The sequence below is a fragment of the Bos indicus genome, chromosome 10, assembly GCF_029378745.1.
Source record: "Bos indicus isolate NIAB-ARS_2022 breed Sahiwal x Tharparkar chromosome 10, NIAB-ARS_B.indTharparkar_mat_pri_1.0, whole genome shotgun sequence".
Classification (NCBI taxonomy): Eukaryota; Metazoa; Chordata; class Mammalia; order Artiodactyla; family Bovidae; genus Bos; species Bos indicus.
Window position 1 is genome coordinate 101603107 of NC_091769.1, and position 22194 is coordinate 101625300.

Genomic DNA, 22194 nt, shown 5'->3' on the forward strand with positions numbered 1-22194 from the left:
GTTGGATGGCATCACCGACTCAATGGACATGGGTTTGGGTAAACTCCGGGAGTTGGTGATGGACAGGGAGCCTGGCGTCCTGCGGTCCATGGGGTCACAAAGAGTCGGACACAACTGGGCGACTGAACTGAACTGAACTGAATAAATGCGCTTATTTCATATTTGTTCATAAGATACAGTCATAAAATTAGTGAAGGAATAAGCCTATATAATGGAATATTTTCTTGTTTAGTTGCTAAGTCGTGTCCAGCTCTTTCCAACCCCATGGACTGTAGCCTGCCAGGCTCCTCTTTTCATGGGATTTCCCAGGCAAGAATACTGGAGTGGGTTGCCATTTCCTTCTCCAATAATGGAATATTAAAGGTCATTAAAAATTATTTTTTCAAAGAGTAATTAATGACATAAGGGAAATATTACTGATAAATGACTGTGATAACATTTTTTAAGTAAAAAGGAGAAATATATAGTACAGTCCAAATTTTGCTTAATTTTTTATTGTACGTAGAGAAAAAACAGCTTAAGGAAACACATCAAAATGTTAATGGGGTTGTGTGTGCGTGATGGAATGTATATGCAGGACAGAACAGTGTGACTGGCTTGTATTTTCTCAGTTACACTTTCTTCTTTATTTTTGAATATCGTGTAATGAATATCTGTCACTTCAGAGTTAGGGAAAACAGTATGAGCAGGGTCAGAAGAGTGCGGTCTTCCTGCTGACTCAGTGGTAAAGAATCTGCTGCCAGCGCAGGAGACATGGGTTCAGCTTCTTTTTGCCCAGTCGCTGGGTCAGGACAGTCCTCTGGAGAAGGAAATGGCAACCAGTTCATTTTCTTGCCTGGGAAATCCCACCGACAGAGGAGCCGTGGGGTTCAAAAGAGTTGGACATGACTTAGCGGCTAAACAGCAATAAGAGGAGAACGAAGGTCACGGAAGCCACACGGCAGATCCAACTTTCAGGAGCAAGGAATCCAGGGGCCCAAAACTGGCCCCAGCGGCCCTACTGCGAAAATGAGAGACATCAGGCAGGGGCAGAAAGGGCAGCTGGGAGCTGAGACTTCCAGGTGGTGAGAGTCTCAAACCTGCCTGAAAGCAAGACGGAAAGAAGCCCAAGGAGCCAAGCTCGAACACCCTGGAGCAAAGTAGGAACGGCTTCAGGATAAAGGTGTCTATGTGGCCCGTCGCTGCAGAAGAGCAGAGCTGCCCCCACGGAGCGGCTTTCTGTCCTCAGTCAGTGAGCGGGGAGGGGGCCCGCCGCGGGCCGGGCAGGGCCCAGGGTGCAGGGGGCGGCGGGCTGGGCAGGGCCCAGGGTGCCGGGGATTGGGGGGGGCGGGGAGTGCAGAGGCGGCACTTGGAAGACAGTGTCTGAGAACTGTCAACATGACATCATTGCTTCTAGCAATAATCACCCAACTCTGGTGGGATTCTCAGAGAAAAGAAGGGTGAGGAGACACAGCTGGGGTAAAGATCAGCTCTGAGAGCCAGGGAGAAGACGCCCTGGGGTGGATGGCATTACAAGAGAGGGAAAGATTCTCCTCTACCCGCTTCGGTTCAGTTTGTGGGCACAAGCGAATTAAACTGAAAAGAGACATATTAACAGGAGAAACGGGTTTATTCATACGCATATGGAGGCTAAAGAAGTAGGTAACCCAATAAATGGTCAGTTAGGGGCTTGGTGCTGGTGCTCGTCCACGGGATTCTCCAGGCAAGAGCACTGGAGTGGGTTGCCAGTTCCTCCTCCAGGGGATCTTCCCGAACTAGGGGCTGGACCTGCATCTCTTGCGTCTCCTGCACTGGCAGGCAAGTTCTTTACCGCTAGCGCTGCCTGGGAAGGCCCACTTCCCAACAGTTGCTGCTTTCAGTCAGATAAGGCAGCTCCACGGTTTCTTACTGTCTCTGCTGACTCTCTCACGTTTTCAGCTTCTAAATACTCTTTGTAGCAGCTCCGCAGTTCTGGCTAGCTCCCCGCAGCATCTAAGCTGAGACCTGAAAGCTAAGTAGGAGGAAGTCGGGCAGAGATGTCCCCAAGCAGAGGTCGTGGGTCCCCCAGGGGCTGGCTGAGACACTAAGCAACCGTCTGGAAAGTGTAGAATGTGAACTTGACGCTGCATCCCAGTTCTAAAACCCTCTGTATTTTCCTCTGAAAACAGATGAAAATAAGGTTGAGAGCCAGCATGTCTAGGTTGGACCTGACTGCACATGAGTGATGTGGTCTCGAGCACCTCATTTAATGTCTCTGAGCCCCAGTTCTCATCTGCACGTTGAGGGGTAATAGGATAAACTCAAAGCATTCTGTGGGGTCATCTGAGCCCCTAAGAAGGTGGCCAGTGGGCACTGGTAAGAGCAAGTGGAATCCAAACTCTTTAGATTTATCTCATGTATCTGGGGATCAAGTGCCCGAAGCGGGCACAAGTGAGGAGTGGGTGAGCAAGGAGTGTTGGAGAGGGAGCAGGGGCAGCTCGGGCGCTTCGGAGGAGCAGCACCTCCAAAGGCAAAGTAAATATTAATAATAATCTATTTAATCATAATTAAAATTACAAGGAAAATCTATTAATAATCCGACCGCTGGGAACTATTTGGTTGCATGGCACCCCCTGCTGGTGAGTTCCTAAACTGCAGGTGCCGGTCACCTCTCAGGCCTCCTTGTCACCCAGCTTCAGGAAACACACCCACGGGCATAGCAGGTTATCAAACTTCCACTCATTTTACCTACACCATTTATTTAAAAAAACAGTTTCACATAAATACAGACAGTGCTTACTCCAGGCCAGGAGGTACTGTTTTAGTACCAAGTAGTTCTGTGAGTGAAAAAGTTGGTTTAAAACTCAACATTCAGAAAACTAAGATCATGGCATCTGATCCCATCACGTCATGGCAAATAGATGGGGAAACAGTGGAAACAGTGAGAGACTTTATTTTGGGGGCTCCAAAATCACTGCAGATGGTGACTGCAGCCATGAAATTAAAAGATGCTTGCTCCTTGGAAGAAAAGCTATGACCAACCTAGACAGCATATTGAAAAGCAGATAAATTATTTTGCCAACAAAGGTCCATCTAGTCAAGGCTATCGTTTTTCCAGTGGTCATGTATGGATGTGAGAGTTGGACCATAAAGAAAGCTTGGCGCCAAAGAAATGATACCTTTGAACTGTGGTGTTGGAGAAGACTCTTGAGAGTCCCTTGGACTGCAAGGAGATCCAACCAGTCCATTCTGAAGGAGATCAGCCCTGGGATTTCTTTGGAAGGACTGATGCTAAAGCTGAAACTCCAATACTTTGGCCACCTGATGCGAAGAGCTGACTCATTGGGAAAGACCCTGATGCTGGGAAAGATTGAAGGTGGGAAAAGAAGGGGATGACAGAGGAAGAGATGGTTGGATGGCATCACTGACGAGATGGACATGAGTTTGCGCCAGCTCCGGGAGATGGTGAGGGACAGAGCGAAGCCTGGCGTGCTGCCGTCCATGGGGTCACAAAAAGGTGGACGAAACTAAGCAACTCAACACAACAAGAAGAACGTTCTGTGTTGGACTATAGTTGATTAACAGTGCTGCGATGGTTTCAGGTGGGCAGCAGAGTGACTCAGCTTCACATGTGCTCTTTGTTTAATTGGGGTACAGTTGCCTCTCAGTGCTGTGCCACTTTCTGCTGTATAGTGAAGTGAGTCAGCCACATGCATACATGTATCCCTCCCTCGTAAGCCTCTCTCTCATTCCCACTATCCTCTAGGTCTGGGGAGAAGCTTCCTTCCTAACTATAATACATGGACTCTATCGAGTCTATGTTCTAGGTTCTGGGATCTTTCCTTGCCCCTGTGAAGCTAGTTTCTGATCTTGGCTTAGGAAGCAGAAGCTCATTTTTCTCTGCTTTGCACCAACAGATTATAAATTTTGTGAGCAACATGTGACCATCTGATGTAGAACAGAATGAGGAAACCAGGAGAAACTTGTATATTAAAAATACTACTACTACTAATTGTAGCTGATGCTTAAAATTCCAGGCACTTCCGTCCTGAAACAAGGACTCTGTGAAGGAGTAATGGTTTTAAAAACTTTTATTGGAGTATAGCTGGTTTACAATGTTGTGTTAATTTCAGGTGTACCTCATGGTGATTCAGCTGTGTGTGTACACATATAACAACATGTACATACACACACATTCATTCTTCTTTTAGATTCTTTCCCCATATATACAATAGGTCCTTATTGTTTATCTATTTTATATATATATATATAAATAGATACACACATTAACAATAGTGTGTGTATGTTAATCCCAAGCTCCTAATTTATTGAATGCAAAGATTTGAGTTTCACAAAAGCAAAACTGAGTCACAAAGGGACTTAAATAGCTCACCAAGACCACACAGCACCTTGGGGAGAAGGCCAGGAAGGAGATTGGAAGTGGCAGCCCACACTCTTAACCCCTGAGCTGACTGCCTCTTCAACTATTCTTTTTTAAATAAAAGATGTAGTGTATTGCGGAGAGAAATTCTCAACTGTTGATTTCTTCCTATACGTTGCTGGCTGTCAGCTGAGTGAATACGGGGGTCCGTGATGGGGAGAAAAGAGAGGACCAGGTTTGCTCTGTGTTAAGAAGTACCTCTTAGTGAATATCCTCCAGAATAATTACGTTGAGACTACTAGCCCATGTTCTTCAAACGTGATGCCATCTCAGGAACACACTTCTTCAGATTACACACAGATTGCCTAGACATTCTGTACAACTCTGGAATTGTTTTCAGCAGTCATGAAGGGAGAGCTGTCTTGCCCCTAACCTATCGCATCATTTCATGCATGAAGTAGATGCCAGATTTGTTAGTGGAGCCGGACAGTTATCAACACTTTCCGTTACAGCATTTTAGTGGTGATGAATGGAAAGAGTCGTTTCCTGTTGTGTGTTAGATAAATATTTTTAGTGTTTCAAAATTGGGCAGGGGGTTGCGGGACAGATCAGACAAATCCATCTCTCCAGTTCAGTGTTTTGAACACCTACTATGGAAGTCTCTGGAGACTAAAAGGGTGCTTGCCATCTTTATTTTCTTTTTTAAAGGCTGTTTTGAATGTTACAACACTGCTTCTGTTTTATGTTCTCGATATTTTTGGCAGGGTGGCATGTGGGATCTGATGCTGAAGCTGAAACTCCAATACTTTGGCCACCTGATACGAAGAGCTGACTCATTGGAAAAGACCCTGATGCTGGGAAAGACTGAAGATGGGAGGAGAAGTGGACGACAGAGGATGAGATGGTTGGATGGCATCACCGATGAGATGGACATGAGATTGAGTGAACTCTGGGAGTTGGTGATGGACAGGGAGGCCTGGTGTGCTGCAGTCCATGGGGTCGCAGAGTCGGACACGACTGAGCGACTGAACTGAACTGAATGTGGGATCTTATCTCGCATTGGAAGGGAGTCTTAGCCCCTGGACAGCCGGGGAAGTCCCAGCTTTGTTTCTTTCTGATGTCCTGATGGATGTAATACATGAGGATACAAACGCGGTGCAAGATGAGGGCTTTTAAGACAACATTCGGCATTTTGACTAGAGGTCACAAGTCATCAGGAAAAAAACAAACCACCAGATTTAGATGCTTCATGAGACAACTTCTCAGATGAGCAGATTAATTCCAGAGACCAAATTAGACGTGAAATGCTGGTGCAAAAGTATATGTCAACCTCGCGGTTCCAAAGACTACTCCGGTTCCTGGAGAAGTTAAGGCAAGGTCTCATTTTGATTTTGGCCTATTTAAAATTGTTTATATCTTCACAACTGCCTTTGACAGTAGAGGTCATTGTCTTAACTTGTTGACAATAACCTAATAACTGCGATTTAAACATTTTTTTCAAGTGAAAGCTCAACAAGACCCACGTCTCGCTTGTGAGTTAGAGCATCACCGCCCGTCCGCTCGCACAGGCCCAGAGGGCGCAGCCCGAGCCTCGCGAGATTTGGCCCCTGTCGGCTTCCGTGGCGCCCCCGGCAACTTCCGCCCTGACGCACTGCCCTGGCGGCGCACTTCCGGCGGCGGCGGCGGCGGCGGCTGGAGCGGCCGGAGCAAGATGGTGAGTGACTAAGGGCTTCGGCTGGCCGTGGCGAGGGGTGCAGGCGGCCCACGGCAAGAGAAGCCGGCCGCCGCCGGAGGCCCCGGGTCTGCCCGCCCCGGTCTCCGGGGAGGCCCGAAGGCGCCTGGGGAGCGCGTTGAGGACCACGGCGGGCCGGCCGGCCTTTCCCCGGGGCCGGGGCTCGGCGCCGGGCGGGCCCCTGGGGCGGCGGGGCGGCGGAGGTGGGCTGGCTTTGTCCCTTTCCAGCCGGGCGCTGCCCCTCGGCGCGGGGCGTTTCGGCCGAAGCCTCCTCGAGTCACCGGGCCAAGCGCCTCGGGGCCGCGCGGCAGAGGGGACGGTGGGAGCGGGTCGTAGGGGCCGCGCGGCGCGGGGGCGGTGCACAGGCGCCTCGGGGCCTCGCTTAGCTCGCGTTGGTTTCTTTGCTCCCGGGTTGATGCCGCTCTTTGAGGGGTTGGTGGGGGGAGTGGGGGCGGGATCCAGGCTCTGCTCTAGGCGCTGCACATACAGAGGACGGGCAGGACTGAGCCAGTCTTTGTGTCTTGAAGCTTGCATTCTCTAGAAGGCAGGTTAAACAGAGACAGAGAAAGGAGTATGTGATGCTGTGTCGGGGCGGGATGGGGACGGGCGAGTGGCCTTTGCTCGTGGCAGTTCTGTAAGGGCGGGAGAGGTGGCCGTTTTACACAGGGTGTCAGCGAGCCTCAGTGAGGAGGCGAAGCCTGAGTCCAGTGAGAGGGGAGCCTGTGCAGGTACCCGAGGAAGACTGGTCCTAGTAGGACTGGAAGGGCAAAGGGCCTGAGCGGGTGTATGTTTGGTCTGTATGGTGAGCAGCAGCAGGTCCCGCCGCAGACTCAAGCAGGTCCTGGAAGGACTTTTTGGTAGCAGTATTCTAGGCCTGACAAGCACATGGCAAGTACTTTCCCAACATTTGCTCGTTATTCTTCTCAGCAGTCCCTGGAGGTCGTTATTCTTATCCTCAGGGCCTGGGGGTGTGCTGTGATCTACTAGTGACCCATGCAGTAGAGAAGCACAGATACAGGTGTCCAGTGGCCAGGACTGCGCTGTCTCTCCGACCAGCTTTGTGACAGCTGTCAAGTCACGTAACCTCTCTGAGCCTCGGTTCCTTGTCTGTAAACTAGGGTAACGATGGTGGCAACTTCGTAGGCTCTGTTTGTTCAGCACGCCGCTTACCGTTTAGTGTAACGCACGCAGTCACTTGAGGCTGAGAAGCATCGTGTAAATGCCCCAGACGTGGAGACGTTTGGGACTGCCTCGGGGAAGTGTCCTCCTGTGCGGCCAGACGTGGAGGGTCATGGGACGGGTAGACAAACCTGGGAAAGGTTAATTGAAGCCAGTTTGGCAAGCGCCAGGCGTTGAAGGTTTTTGAGGCGATTCAGAGGGTCAGCTCTTTGTTGTAGAAGGTAATATCCGAATGGGTGAGGGAAGAGACTAGACCTGGAAACCTCAGTTGGGAGACAAGCGGTCCAATAAGATAAGGCGGCCTGGACAGAGCCAGAGATGGGGGGAACAGGAGAGGGGAGACCTGAACCAGGATGGATTTTAAACAGAGATGGGGAGGGGCGGAGACCTGAACCAGAAAGGATTTCGGAGCCCAGACTTTTTAACCAGCCCGAGGAGGTCCTGACCCTAACATTTCTTATTCAGCAATAACATTGTGTTGGTGAGTAGGTACTGTGAGTCATGCAGAAGTGGTTTTACCTCCGTTACTCGCTTCCAGCAACATAGAGGAGCTAATGTCATCCCTACTTTCCAGTTAGGACACCAAGGCTCGGAGAGCTGACTCTACTTCCCTGAGGTCACAGAGACTGTTAGGAATGAAGGCGGCATCCAGACCTGGATGCGTTTATTTCCACAGCCCGTGTTCTTAGGGCACTGCAGTCCCTCATCTAGGAAGTAGTAATGGTGAAACCTGCCTGAAGAACTGCCTGGTGTAAATGTGATAGTGAAGGAAAACGCCCTGTACAGACTTAGGCACCTAATAAACACACCGCAGACACTGGCTGCCCCGTCAACAGCACGTGTCCCGAGGGGTGTGAAGTGAAGTCGAGTGGCTCAGTCGTGTCCAGCTCTTTGCGACCCCGTGGACTGTAGCCCGCCAGGCTCCTCTGTCCATGGGATTCTCCAGGCAAGAATACTGGAGTGGGTTACCATTTCCTTCTCCAGGGGATCTTCCCAACCCAGGGATCGAACCCGGGTCTCCCGCATTGGAGGCAGACGCCTTAACCTCTAAGCCAAATTGTTAAAGGCCTGTAACTTGGACGGCTTATTGCAGTAAAACTAATTGTGTTTCCCCAAATTTCTCAGAGCCCTTAATTACCTTCTTCAGAAGAAAGTGCAAAGTTTTTAGAATCTTGCAAATGGGGAAATAGATTCGACCTTAATTCCTTTAGGGGGTTGTTTTATCTTGATACTGAAGCTGGTGATTGAACTTACAGGTGCCTATGTGGAAGTGATTTGAGGGGGCTTAGAGGGCCCTCTCGGAGAAGGCAACGGCACCCACTCCAGTCCTCTCGCTTGGAAAATCCCATGGACAGAGGAGCCCGGTAGGCTGCAGTCCATGGGGTCGCTAAGAGTCGGACACGACTGAGCGACTTCACTTTCACTTTTCACTTTCATGCATTGGAGAAGGAAAAGGCAACCCACTCCAGTGTTCTTGCCTGGAGAATCCCAGGGACGGGGGAGCCTGGTGGGCTGCCGTCTATGGGGTCGCACAGAGTCAGACACGACTGAAGTGACTTAGCAGCAGAGGGCCCTCTAATCAAGTAAATTCACTATTGCTTATTTAAAAAGCTGTTGTTTCTGAGACCTTGCTCTGTGTAAGACATTGTCCTGTAACTGAAGGGTCTGTTTTAAAATCAGAAATCCTCCTGAACTTACTAATACACTAAGTTCTTGATAGCTTATGGTGATTCAGCTTTTTAAATTGGGAAGAAGGACCTACCTGAGTGCCCCAGACTTTAGGGATGGGTGCTATTTAAGCTGCCATGGAAAGGAGAGTCTCCTGGATCTTGGTGTGTCCTTCGTAAGGAGTCAGTGATTGACACATGATTGTTGAACAGGTTAAATGACGAGCTCTCATCATGGCCCAGTTGCATACTCTTGGTGGCCTCAGCTGGGTAGTTTTATATTAGAAAATATCCAGGTCTGTACCTTCCCCTCAGGAAGGGATGGTGAGGGTCTTGGTCTCATGACACATTGTGCGTGCACGCTGAGTCACTTGACTCGTGTCCAGCTCTTTGCAACCCCGTGGACTGTAGGCTGCCAGAGTCCTCTGTCCATTGGATTTCCCAGGCATTCTCCATGGAGTGGGTTGCTATGCCCTCCTCCAGGGGATCTTCCCAACCCAGGGATCGAACCTGTCTCCTGCATTGGCAGGCAGGCTCTTTACTGTCAGCTCCAACTGTGAAGCCCTTATAACATATTACATCCCTTTTCTTAATGGAGTTGTCCTCGATTCAAGATGCAGTCTGTGGCAAAGTGCAGCACTGATTTACTAACAGCTTTTCAGGAAAAAATTTTTGCCACGTTAAATTTACACATTGACTGCAAGGTGTACCTTGAGTTCAGAAATGTTAAAATGAGGGGGAGTGTTGGTGTCTTAGAATCACAGGAGAATGAGGGTTTTTTGAAATGATGGTGTTCTAAATTTAAGTTGTTGCTTAGTCACTAAGTCATGTCTGACTCTCTGAGATCCTGTGGACTGTAGCCCACTAGCATCTTCTGTCCTTGGGATTTCCCAGTCGTGAATACTGTAGTGGGTTGTTATTTCCTTCTCCAGGGGATCTTCCTGACTTAGGAGTCAAACATGCATCTCCTGCATTACAGGTGGATTATTTACCACTGAGCCACCAGGGAAACTCCCCTGAATTTTTTTAATGCTCTGCTTAAATTTTTTTTCAGGGTCAAAGTCAGAGTGGTGGCCACGGTCCTGGAGGCGGCAAGAAGGACGATAAGGTAAATAAGTGTGAAGCCAGGTGTCTGCGATGTGAGTGCATTGTGGGAACGTCAGCTCTCAGCTGAGAAGGTCTTGGGAATTCAAATAGCCTTTTCATGTTTTACAAGAGAGTATTGACCAGCAAGTAGGTATTAATGAATTAATAACTTTTAGATGTAAAGTAGTCACATTCCAGAAGCGGTAAACCGTCTGTGATTTTAGTGCTTAACGTCCTTAGGTGTGAAAAGTTGTGTCAAATTATTTAACTCCAGCTTCTGGCATGTAACTTTGAATTCTGACCTCTGTTCCTTATTGAATGACCTATTCAGTTCAGTCGCTCAGTCGTGTCTGACTCTTTGTGACCCCATGGACTGCAGCACACCAGGCCTCCCTGTCCATCACCAACTCCCAGAGCTTGTTCAGACTCATGTCCATCAAGTCAGTGATGCCATCCAACCACCTCATCCTCTGTCGTCCCCTTCTCCTCCTGCTCTCAATCTTTCCCAGCATTAAGGTCTTTTCCAATGAGTCAGTTCTTCGCATCAGGTGGCCAAAGTACCGGAGTTTCAGCCTCAGCCTCAGCCTCAGTCCTTCCAGTGAATATTCAGGACTGATTTCCTTTAGGATGGACTGGTTGGATCTCCTTGCAGTCCAAGGGACTCTCAAGAGTCTTCTCCAACACCACAGTTCAAAAGCATCAATTCTTCGGCACTCAGCTTTCTTTATAGTTCAACTCTCACATCCATGCATGACTACTAGAAAAACCATAGCTTTGACTAGACGGAGAGTAGTCAGCAGGGAGTAATATCTCTGCTGAATAGTCTATTAGTGTGTATTATATATTAAAAAAAAAGATAATTATGTTCACACATAAAAATTGAAAGAATGAAAAACAAATTTTCTTGTTTATTTTTTTTTTAAGGACAGTTTTTAATAACATCCTAAAGGACAGGGAAAATTATACCACCTGGAAATAGATGACGGTCCTGCAGAACTACGTTTGGGTTTTAATATGATCTCTGTGATTTTTTTTTTTTTTTTTCTACGCCGTTCTGAAAACCCAAGGACAAGAAAAAGAAATATGAACCTCCTGTACCAACTCGAGTTGGGAAAAAGAAGAAGAAGACAAAGGGACCAGATGCTGCCAGCAAACTGCCCCTGGGTAATGATGCGGTTCCAGTTCCCGGGGGCCCCGTCTCTGTGTTCAGCTTAGAGGGCTGAGTGTGGACAGACAGGAAGTAGCGTGTGGTTGAAGCTCCAGGCCTGTGACTGTGTGTGGCATTCTCTAGGTTGGAATAAAAGCTATGTTTTAGTTTTAACAGTATACAGAGGATACAACTGTATCTCACTTCAGGAAAGTCCATTAATTTCTTTTAAATAAGCAGCTTGTCTAGGGTATTAGAGTACAGGGTCAGGGTAGAAAACTCAGGTTGAGCTTGGTTACCTTAGAGGTACACTTATTTCATGAAAAAATGGAATGCCACTGTATTGGAACTCACAGCATGAGTTTATGCCCGAACATAAGATTTTTCAAGTCTTCCTGCTAAATAAGGAGTAAGACGCAGAACAGGCGGCAGACTCGGCCCGCCTCTCTGGCCTCAGCCTCTCGCCCTCTGCGTGTGGTTCACTCTCTGCCTCGCGCGTCGGGGCTCTGCTTCCCTCCGCTTAACACGTCCTTCTGCAGTGCTTCCACGGCCGCCTGCGCCTCATCCCTGCAGACTTCAGCTCAGACACCTCCACCACCCTCATCTACCACCTGGACGAGCCTCTTCCGGCTGAAGTGCAGTAAACTGATTTTTAAAGCAGTGCTCAGTTAATAGTTGAGTCAGGCAGCTTAAAATGTGCCATTGACCTGTTATAGTGAATCAGTATGGTATTGATAAAAAAAAAAAGGTCATCAGACCAGCAGAAGAGCATATAAAGTTCAAAAGTAGAGTCAAGTTACGGATAATTAGTATGTGGTAAAGGTGGCATTTCTGTCTGTTCATCGCTCTCCCCTCTGCCTTTAGGCACGTGCTTACTTCAGGTCACTAAACTGCATTTCTCAGAGTCTACCCAACTAAAAATAAGCTTGTTTTAAGTGTTAACTTCCCCCCCTCCAAGGGTGAACTGAATTAATTGCAGACTTCAGGCTCCAAGTATAACAAGACTGTTTTTCAATCACAGTGACGCCTCACACTCAGTGCCGGTTAAAACTGCTGAAGCTAGAGAGAATTAAAGACTATCTCCTCATGGAGGAGGAGTTCATTAGAAACCAGGAGCAGATGAAGCCGTTAGAAGAAAAGCAAGAGGTAAATTGGCAAATTACTGTAACTTGTTTCTTCACAAAATCTGTGTAGAACCGAGAACTAAATAGCTGAGCCTTTCAGGCTTTAATGGATTATTATTTAGCCGCCTTTTAAAAGCACCAACTGTGTTTAAATCAAGTGACTGTAACTTGTTTCTTTCACAAATTCTGTGTAGAACCGAGAACTAAACAGCTGAGCCTTTCAGGCTTTAACGGATTATTATTTAGCCGCCTTTTAAAAGCACCAACTGTGTTTAAATCAAGCGAACTGTCCGCGCCGTCTGCTTTTTAGTCTGAGCCTCTCTTTCTTGGCCTGCTCTCACGTAGGAGGAGAGGTCAAAGGTGGATGACCTCCGGGGGACGCCGATGTCAGTAGGGACCCTGGAGGAGATCATCGATGACAACCACGCCATCGTGTCCACGTCTGTGGGCTCGGAGCACTACGTCAGCATCCTCTCGTTCGTAGACAAGGACCTGCTGGAGCCCGGTTGCTCCGTGCTGCTCAACCACAAGGTCAGGCGTTGCGCGGGGCTCTTCCCCTCAGGCTGCCCCCGTCCCGTGGAGCCGGCGCCGGAGCACGGCCGAGGGCAGGGCGGGTTCCGTGGCTGCCACCCCGGTGCGGACAGAGGCGGTGTGCCTCGGGATCCGGCGGTGAAAGTCCCTGCTTCCTCTCAGGTGCACGCGGTGATCGGGGTGCTGATGGACGACACGGACCCCTTGGTCACAGTGATGAAGGTGGAAAAGGCGCCCCAAGAGACCTACGCCGACATTGGGGGGCTGGACAACCAGATCCAGGAAATCAAGGTGCGTCTGGGAGCCCGCCCTGGGCTAGCCTCGCTGCTCACTGCCGCCTCGTGAGGGCGCCTGCAGCTGCTCCGCGTGTTTTCTCCTCTAGCTTTGTTCTGGGCTGCCTTGGGTCTCTGCTGCTGTGTCAGGCAGGGCGCTTTCTCTCGTTGTGGCAAACACGGCTACTCCGTGGCGGTGCGTGGGCCTCACTGTGGTGGCTCCTTCTGGTGAGGGCCCCGGAGCAGGCGGGCTTCAGTAGCTGTGACACGTGGGCTTGGTTGCCTCTCAGCACGTGGAATCTTACTGGAGCAGGGATCCAACTTGTGCCCCTGTGTTGGCAGGCAGATTCTTAACCACTGGGCCACCAGGGAAGTCCTGTTTTTTCTTTATTGATCAGACCAGTAACTGACCCAGAGCTGGCCAATGGCGGTATTTTGTGTTGCTAATACTGAGTTAAGTAACAGAAGTAAGAATAAATTGTATGATAGTTCTTATAGCAGCTGCAGCTTAACACACTTCATATGTAACATTTAGTAATTATCTGTGTGAATGTGTTTCCAGTTGGTTGACTGCAGCTGCGGCTACACAGAAAGCCCCAGGTGATGTCTGGGGCAGGGCGGTGGCGCACAGTTCTGGGCTAGACCGCAGTCCCGGCCCTGGGTGGGGCACACGGGGTGGCCCGCTGCGGGCTTTTCGGCCTTCAGAGCTGTCTCAGCGCCCCAGGGGCTCCGGCAGTGGGGAGGGAGCCATCCTGGCTTGAGGTGGGACAGCAGCAGGAAGCCTCGCTCGCTGCAGTCTCACTGGAAGTGTGGATCCACGCTTTATAGTCCTTCCCTCGGCAAGGGCGACTGTCCCTGTTACATGTCACTCAGGGCTGACTCTCGGGAAATCGGGTGTGTGAGGGAGACAGGAGGGCGCCGGGAGCCCCGTGGAACCCAGGTCCTCTGCACTGTGGCCTGGCTGCCGCTGGGGTCAGCATTGTCTCTGACAACAACAGTGGAAATGTTCGCTTGTTTTTGTTGCAACTGAGACACACCCTTGACGCCAGTGAGTGGACAGGACACGTTTCAGCAGGAAAGCCTGTCATCTCTACCCCGTGTTTGTTTTGTAGGAGTCCGTGGAGCTTCCTCTCACTCATCCTGAATACTACGAAGAGATGGGGATCAAGCCCCCCAAGGGGGTCATTCTCTATGGTCCGCCCGGCACAGGTGTGTGTGCTCTGCGTTGGTCGCTTTCCAGGCACTGAGCTCGTTCCTTGAGCAGCAGCGTTAGCTGGTTATAACCACTTGGCCGTTGAGTGAGGGGGCCTCAAGTCCTCAGTTTAAAGATGTGCTCTGAGTGACATATTGGACGCTGTGAATAAGCAGCCCCGCTGGAAGCACGCTTGTCACGTGAAAGGGCGTCGTGCTGTTGCACAGGTGTGCTGAGAACTGAGCTGTCGGCTCGTGACTGCGGGCCTCACAGGGTTAATATGTTGACGATTGTAGGAGTCACAATAGAAAGGAGACCCCAGGAGACACCCCCCAAAAGTGCCTGCTCAGTGTGAGCGCACGTCCAGACCCCCAGCACTCCTGTGGTGTGCTCGGATGTGCGAGATGCCCATGTTGCAAAATGGTGCTTTTCAGTATCAAGAGTAACGTAAGTCCACTGAAAATAGTTTGTGAGAAAAAATGGAAACAGGGTGCTCCACTTGGGCCGTACATTGGCATCCCCGTGGGAGCTTTAGAAGGCGCCGATGCCTGCTCCCTTCCCTGAGGACCCCGACCACGTGCGGAGCGTGGCAGGCCTCGGCAGAGGTGCGGGCCCACGGGGACCGCGCTCCTGTGCTGCTGAGACCAGGGCGCTCCCCCGGGCTGTTGGCGACGGAGTATCACGTCGGGTGAGTGCGTGGGTAAAGGTAAAAACGCACGGACGTACTTGGTTCATCAGGCAGTGGGCTGACCTCCATGGGTTGTGTAGTTCAGGGCTTAGTAAATTCACTGCTCTGTGAATTCCAGAGGAAGGGAGGTTGTTTGATGGAGTGAACTGAGCCGTGTTCGCAGGAGGATCTGTATCGAGGACCGCCCACGGGGAGGGACAGGGAGACGCTGTGCTGAGGCGGGGAGCTGCTGCAGCCTCTTAGCCCAGGAAAGCAGGTTTCAGGAGAGGCCAGCGACACTTGGGGGTCCCCCTGCTCGCTGAACATCCCGGCAGCCGCGCTTGGCTGCGTCTGGACCGGAAGGTCTCGTCCACTTAGGAGGTCCTTCTGGTCTGTCCGCCGCCCTTAACGGACGCCCTCGGGGAGTAGTCCAGCCCTTTCATAAGCATCTGAAGCTTCTGCCCGATTGAGGAGCTCACTGCCTCGCCTGGTCGCAGAGCTTAGATCTCTGTCCCCCTCACCACTGGCCCAGAATCCCGTGTGTCCCTGGCCAGCTCCCTCCCCCACACGGGCCCGAGGGTGGCCCTCTCCCAGCTGTCACCATCCCAGGGCCGAGGTCTCGCGCTCTGACGTTCTCAGGGTGGGTACCCTTGCTGACTCTGGTTCTCGACTTGAGAGAGAAGTGTCAGGGCTGCCCTGAGAGCAGTGAGGAGCGTCCCACGAGGGCACAGCACAGACAGGGAAGTCTCTTGAGCTGCTAGTGGCGGTCAGTCGTGGGCTTCGTCAGGAGCTGGTCCTTGATCGGTGCCCAGAGCCTGGGGACCCCTGCAGGTGGCCCCGGGGTGCAGCAGGCCTGCTCAGGAGCGTGCTCTGTCCTCCAGTCAAGCCTGGTGCTCCCCGGCCTTTTTTCAGCACTGATAGTCTCGTAGGAGTTGAGTTTGGTTCTCTAACCCTCGTTGAATGGGGTCAGGTGAATATTATGTGCAACTTTGAGTAACTTGCAATAAGAGTACTTTCTGACATTATCATGATGAATTTAGGAAAACAGTTAAAAATAATCAAAATATGTATTTCAGTTTTTTTTAATTTCCTTGTCTGCTTTGAGAACATGCTTTTCATAGAGGGATCCACCCATTCTTCATGTCTTTTGAGGTGGTGATGAGAGTTCTAAAGTTAAAACAGCACTTAAGGTTTTTTCCTTTCTTTTTCAATCTAAAATAGGGAAAACCTTATTAGCCAAAGCAGTGGCGAACCAGACCTCGGCCACCTTCCTGCGAGTGGTCGGCTCTGAACTCATTCAGAAGTACCTGGGCGACGGCCCCAAGCTTGTTCGGGAACTGTTTCGAGTCGCTGAAGAACACGCACCATCCATCGTCTTTATTGATGAAATTGATGCTATTGGGACGAAAAGGTAGACTTTGCCTTCCCTCTTTCGGGTCACTAAGGGGTGGACACGGTGCCGCTCTGCCCTGAGAACGAGGACCGTGGGCAGGCCCCGGAGGGGCTGCGTGCTGGCTTGCCGCGGTCCCGGTGCCGCTCCCCATGTACCGGGCACGACTCCCGGTCAGTGGATTCGGTCCGTCCGCAGCCGTGCCGTGAGCGCCAGCTCAGAGCCCGGCCCCCTCTGGACCCTGGAGACAGCGGTAAAGATGGGTCTCTGCCCTCGAGGAGCTCACATGTGGAGACTGAATAAAAAGGATACAATTTCAGGCATGAAAATGGCCACAAAGAAGATATTGTGGGTGCAGCTTGGGCTCTGGGCAGGTGGGACACACGGGTGGAGACAGCCGTGTCCCGAGTGCCTCCACCAGCCAGGCCACGGGGTCCTCACGTCCCCCTGGCTTCCTCTCCCAGGTACGACTCCAACTCAGGCGGGGAGAGGGAGATTCAGCGAACGATGCTGGAGCTGCTGAACCAGCTGGACGGCTTTGACTCAAGGGGAGATGTGAAAGTCATCATGGCCACAAACCGGATAGAGACGCTGGACCCGGCCCTCATCAGACCAGGTCACGCCGCGCCGCCCCGCCGCGGGGAGAGGACGCGCTCGGTGGATTTGTGTTTCTAAAGGGCACTTTGGGGAGGGAGGTTACCAGGTGGTGGTGTGAAGGCAGATCCCGCCGTGAAGCTTGAGTAACTTACCAAACTGTGTCCCCGTAGAGAATATTAAGTGGGATTGTGATGTACTCTGTGTAGCCTGACCTTTTGTAGCCTCAAGACGCTTTTTAAGATTTGGCACGGGACGCTGTGTGACTGAGATCACTCAGGTGAGACGGAGGCCTCTCAGCCAGGGCCGGGCGCCAGGCCGTGACTGGAAACCTTGTGTGCCCACAGGCCGCATCGACAGGAAGATCGAGTTCCCCCTGCCCGACGAAAAGACCAAGAAGCGCATCTTCCAGATCCACACGAGCAGGATGACGCTGGCCGACGACGTGACCCTGGACGACTTGATCATGGCTAAAGACGACCTCTCTGGTGCCGACATCAAGGTGAGGAGCTGGGCTGGGTTTTACTTGTTTCATCCCATGTTCCCAGACACCGAGGGGGCCGGGCGCGGCAGCCATGACTGGGCACAGCCTGCTCCCCGCACAGGCACCGATACTGGTCCCGCTGCCTGCACTGGCCTGCGTCTCATTGGCATGTGTGGAGCCAGGCTGGTCTCACCGGGGGAGGAAGGTAAAATTATTTAAAGTCTTAACTTTTTATTTAGAAAGATTTTTCAAGCATTCAGAAAAGTTGCAACGTGGTGAACCCCGTACACTCCTCCCCTCACTTCCCAGGTGTCAGCTTCTACTCGTCTTTCACGGGCAGAAACACTCTGCTCCACCTCACCCCAAGGAGAGGTGCTAGAGGCCATAGCCAGAGAGACTGCAGAGCCAGGACCGTGTTTCTCTCACATCACGTTGCTTGGGTTCTTGTTTTACTTTTGGCAAGTGATGATTGAAAAAGTGAATATATTCGAATATATACTGTCTGAAACTTGTAAATATTTAACCAGAATACGTGTTCTCTTAAGACTGTAGGTAAATGAAATGGATGTCACTGTATGTGGCCGCTAAGTTTCTGGATATCATTTTATCTCTTTCTTAGGAGGATTATTCCCTTTAACCAAAGCGGAGCTTTGAGGATTTACTGACCTGCCAGGCTATACAGCTAGTTAGAACCTAAGACAGGCCTCTTCCTTAGTGAAATACTCCCAGGTTAAGCCACCTCAGGTCCTCTGAGAAAATAATTAGAATGTTTAAAACATTCAAGTTTGATAAAAATTTGTGTTTGGCCTGGATGCCAACACCAGATTTCAAAATAGTGCTGTCTGAACTGTTAGAATAAAAAGTATTTTCCACTCTGAATGCACTGTTCTCTCCTACAGGCAATCTGTACAGAAGCTGGTCTGATGGCCTTGAGAGAGCGCAGAATGAAAGTAACAAATGAAGACTTCAAAAAGTCGAAGGAAAATGTTCTTTATAAAAAGCAGGAGGGCACCCCAGAGGGGCTCTATCTCTAGTAGGCCAGAGCTGCCTTCCAGGGGAGGCTGGGAGGGCCCTGGCTGCTGGAGGGGTGAGGTGGGAGGCTGCCTGCCTGGGTGCCCGTGTGCTCACTGGCCACGGTTGGCAGAGCGTTTCGTGTCCCTCCCGAGCGCAGCGTGTAGGGGCCTGGCAGGCTGCCTGCGTCCCAATAAAGCGTGCTTTCTCTAACACGGAGTCCTGTCCACACGCTGGGTGCTCGGCTGGAGGAGTGGATGGGCCCAGGTGTGGGGAAGCCTCTGGGGACCAGGGCACTGCAGACTGGGTCCCTGCTGCCCCCAAGGCACTGCGCCGAGCTGGCAGCTCTAAAATAGCAGCTGCTGGCTCGTGAGCACACGGCCAACCACCTCTGCTGTGGAGTCAACAAAGGCTGCGACTCCCCGGCCAGGGCTGCCCTTGGAGGGTCCAGGGCAGGAAGGAGGGGCTGGTGCTGCTGAGACGGGGTTCCAAACAGAATTTCAAAGGGGCAGGGCTGAAGACCCCCAGGGCAGCCCTGTGGAGGTCAGCGCGCCCCCCACCCCCCATGGGAGTTCAGAAGCACGGGCGCCGCCCCTCGCCTGGCTCCCTCTGCCCCACGCTCTCGCCTCTGCTCCGTTCAGCCTCAGAGCCCGAGACCCACTGCAGAACGCGCCCCTTCTCCCCTGCCGGTGTCTGTCCATTTCTAGCCCAGGTTCCACAACACCCGCTTTTCTGGATGAGGGGCCAAGGAAATTTGCTTTCAGCAGTTCTAGAGAGCATGATTTAATAAGAAACGCAATGCAGAGAAGTCCACTGTGTTTAAAAAAGCAGGACCTCGCAGAACAAAAAGCATTTCCGCTCTGTCGGGTGTTGATCACCGCTCTTGAAAATCGGATGAGAGCGCAGCTGACGCAGCTGGAAGCGAACGTTCGGCGTCTCTGAGGCAGAGACGGGTTTGCTGGGGAGGAGCAGGCCGCGCTCCCCTGCAGCGGGGTCCTTGTTTGTTCAGTCCCCTGACTCAGTCCTCCTAGAGCCCCATCTGACTCAGCAGGGCCGGGTGGGCCCAGGGTCTCCAGGCGCATGAGCTTCCGGCGACGCTGGCTGCCGGGTCTGCAGGCGAGATGTCCACGAGTGGAGCTCCGGGAACAGGAAGGACACGTGTGATGCAGCTGAGAACTCCAAGCTTTACACGACTCCCAGCTGCTCTGGTCTGAAAAATGGGCAGAATGGGCTCACCAGCCGCAGGGCGGAGGGCCTGGTGAGTAACCAGACCTTTCTTTGGACTGCAAGAGCCAGGAGACTTGGCAGGATCCCCAAGGATGCCCACAGAAGAACCTTCACCCGGGCTGGGCAGGGGAGAGTGGACCAGAAGGACCCACACGAGCCGTGACAGCTTTGGCGTGATCCTTGTCTGTGCACGCCAACCGGCCACATTCACATTCACATTCCACACATTCACATGTATCGTGTGCAGAATGTCAGCTTTGTGTCATTCGCATGTGCAGAAACTGCAGAAGGTGAGACTGACAGCCTAGACGCGCGTCAGGGAGGACCCTTCAGGGCACAGGTCTGGGCATGCGCATGCCCGTGTTCCGGGGCTGGGCCCGGCCCCCAGCGTCTAGTCCTCCAGCAGCAGCTCCAGCTCCTCGAGCGGCAGGCGCACCCGCAGCTCCTTCTCCGTCATCAGGTCCACGACCTCCTGCATCTCGTCGGGGAAGTACTCGACGGCGTCCATGTACAGCGCCTGGGCGGGGCGACGCCGGTCAGCGGGCACCCCCCCGGCCCCGCCCCCTTCCCGCCCTAACTCGGGGGCACCTTAGTGAGCCCCAGGGGTCAGGGGAGCGTGGCCTCTCTCCAGGGTGGGGCGGGAAGCTGCTGTGGTCCCCACCTGTCTGCTCTCGGAGTGTCCCCAGACAGACCCGGGCGCTGCAGGAAGAGTTGGACGTGGGTCCCGACGCGCTTGGCCTCTGGGCTGGGCTTTGGCAACTGCTGGGAACCAGCTGCCCCTAGCCGTGACCCCAGGACAGGAAACAAGCCCCTCAGGCTGCAGGGGGCCAGAGGAAGCCCTGGGGGGCTGGGCCCAGGCACAGACCGGATGAGGCCTGGCAGGAAGGTCCCTGAGAATCCAGAGACCGGGGCCTGTAGAACTCACCTTTGCCCAAGGACAATTCTGCAGTGCTTTGTAGAACACACCTTTGCTTCTTTCTTTATTTCCTAAGGAAACCTAAAGCAAGGGGGAAAAATTAAAAACTGAGGGGCTGAAACAGATTCATCTAAGGCCACTGACCCGCACGGGGCCCCAGTCCACGTGCCGCAGGGTGTCCAGGTGCCGAGGGACGCCCTCGGGGCCTCTGCTGGGTCCCGCGGGCCTGGACTGGACCTTGAACACTGATGACCTGTCTTCATCTCCTCCTTTCCCGCGGCCCATCACACCTGCTGTTCCCAGGCGTGCCGAGAATGAGGGTGATGACAGACAAAAGGCTTGCTTTAACACTAGCCATTTTCTGAAAACTGTCTTACAGAAATGAGATAACCAGGATTAACTGAATCAATAACCTTGTCAAGAGCAAATTTCTGATCAGGAATTTCAGTCTGAGAGTGTGCAAATACTCACATTTCTACTCTGCTGCTAAGTCACTTCAGTCGTGTCCGACTCTGTGCGACCCCATTAGATGGCAGCCCACCAGGCTCCCCCGTCCCTGGGATTCTCCAGGCAAGAACACTGGAGTGGGGTGCCATTTCCTTCTCCAACGCAGGAAAGAGAAAAGTGAAAGTGAAGTCGCTCAGTCGTGTCCGACTCTTAGCGACCCCATGGACTGCAGCCCACCAGGCTCCTCCATCCGTGGGATTTTCCAGGCAAGAGTACTGGAGTGGGGTGCCATTGCCTTCTCCACATTTCTACTCTAAGCATGTTTTTATACAATGCATGTGTGCTAAGTAGCTTCAGTCGTGTCTGACTGTGACCCCATGGACTGTAGCCTTCAGGTTCCTCTGTCCATGGGATTCTCCAGCCAAGAACACTGGAGCAGGGGATCTTCCCGACCCAGGGATGGGCCCAGGTCTCGTCTCTCCTGCACTGGCAGGCGGCTTCACCGCTGGTGCCGCCTGGGAAGCGTTTATACAGCACTACGCTGTGAGGTCTTGGTGTCAACTCCGAGGCGCTCTTCCCACACCTGCTGCTCTTCCCACACCCGCTGCTCTTCCCACACCCGCCGCTCTTCCCTCCCACACCCGCCGCTCCTCCCACACCTGCCGCTCTTCCCACACCCGCTGCTCTTGCCACACCTGCGGATGCCGCAGCAGTCTCCGTCCGCCCCCTCCCCCGCCAGCCTCTCCCGAGTCCCAGGAAGGGGCCAGCCCCTCCCCCGGGAGTCACAGCCTCCCAGGCAGCTCCCTGGGTGGGCGCCCACAGCCGTGAGTGGGCGCAAGCTGAGCTTACAGAGCTGAAGTCTGCTCCTAGGGCTGCCCACCTGCCTCCCCGAGACGTTCTGTTCCCATAGGAGCATGTGTGAGCGGCCGTCCAGCGGGCAGGGACCAGGTAGGGCTGTGACCGACCCCCCGGAAGCATGGCTGATGGCTTCAGCAGCTCCCCACCACGGCTCAGGGCCTCCATCCAGCAAGGCTGGCCTCGCCTCCCATGCAGATCCTCCAGGTGGACACCCTGTCGGGGAGCCCAAACCTTTGGGCTGTACCAGCATCCCTGGTCAGCTCCAGACAGGGCTCACCCCTTACCCCGGGACTCCCGGCTCCCTCCCAGGCTGTTCTGAGGCTGGACTCGG

At 52.4% G+C, this 22194-nt stretch overlaps 2 protein-coding genes across 4 annotated transcripts in view; one reads left to right on the top strand and one right to left on the bottom strand.

Moving 5' to 3' along the window:
- The first annotated feature begins 5972 nt into the window (after positions 1-5972).
- On the top strand, positions 5973-18628 carry PSMC1 (proteasome 26S subunit, ATPase 1). Its single transcript, XM_019969382.2, has 11 exons — positions 5973-6053; positions 9972-10025; positions 11071-11167; positions 12172-12296; positions 12620-12805; positions 12968-13096; positions 14190-14286; positions 16158-16347; positions 16791-16942; positions 17268-17422; positions 18304-18628. Exons 1-11 carry the CDS (start codon positions 6051-6053, stop codon positions 18436-18438), a joined length of 1323 nt encoding a protein of 440 aa, XP_019824941.1. The 5' UTR covers positions 5973-6050; the 3' UTR covers positions 18439-18628.
- NRDE2 (NRDE-2, necessary for RNA interference, domain containing) overlaps positions 18379-22194 on the bottom strand; it is a 49252-nt gene continuing 45436 nt past the window's right edge. For all 3 annotated transcript variants that reach the window (XM_019969381.2, XM_070798017.1, XM_070798018.1), the window contains 2 exons: positions 20568-20639; positions 18379-20159 (listed from right to left, as the gene is read on the bottom strand). In XM_019969381.2, coding sequence (XP_019824940.2) covers positions 20034-20159; positions 20568-20639 — 198 coding nt within the window. In that variant the 3' untranslated portion in view covers positions 18379-20033. The remainder of the gene's footprint in view (positions 20160-20567; positions 20640-22194) is intronic.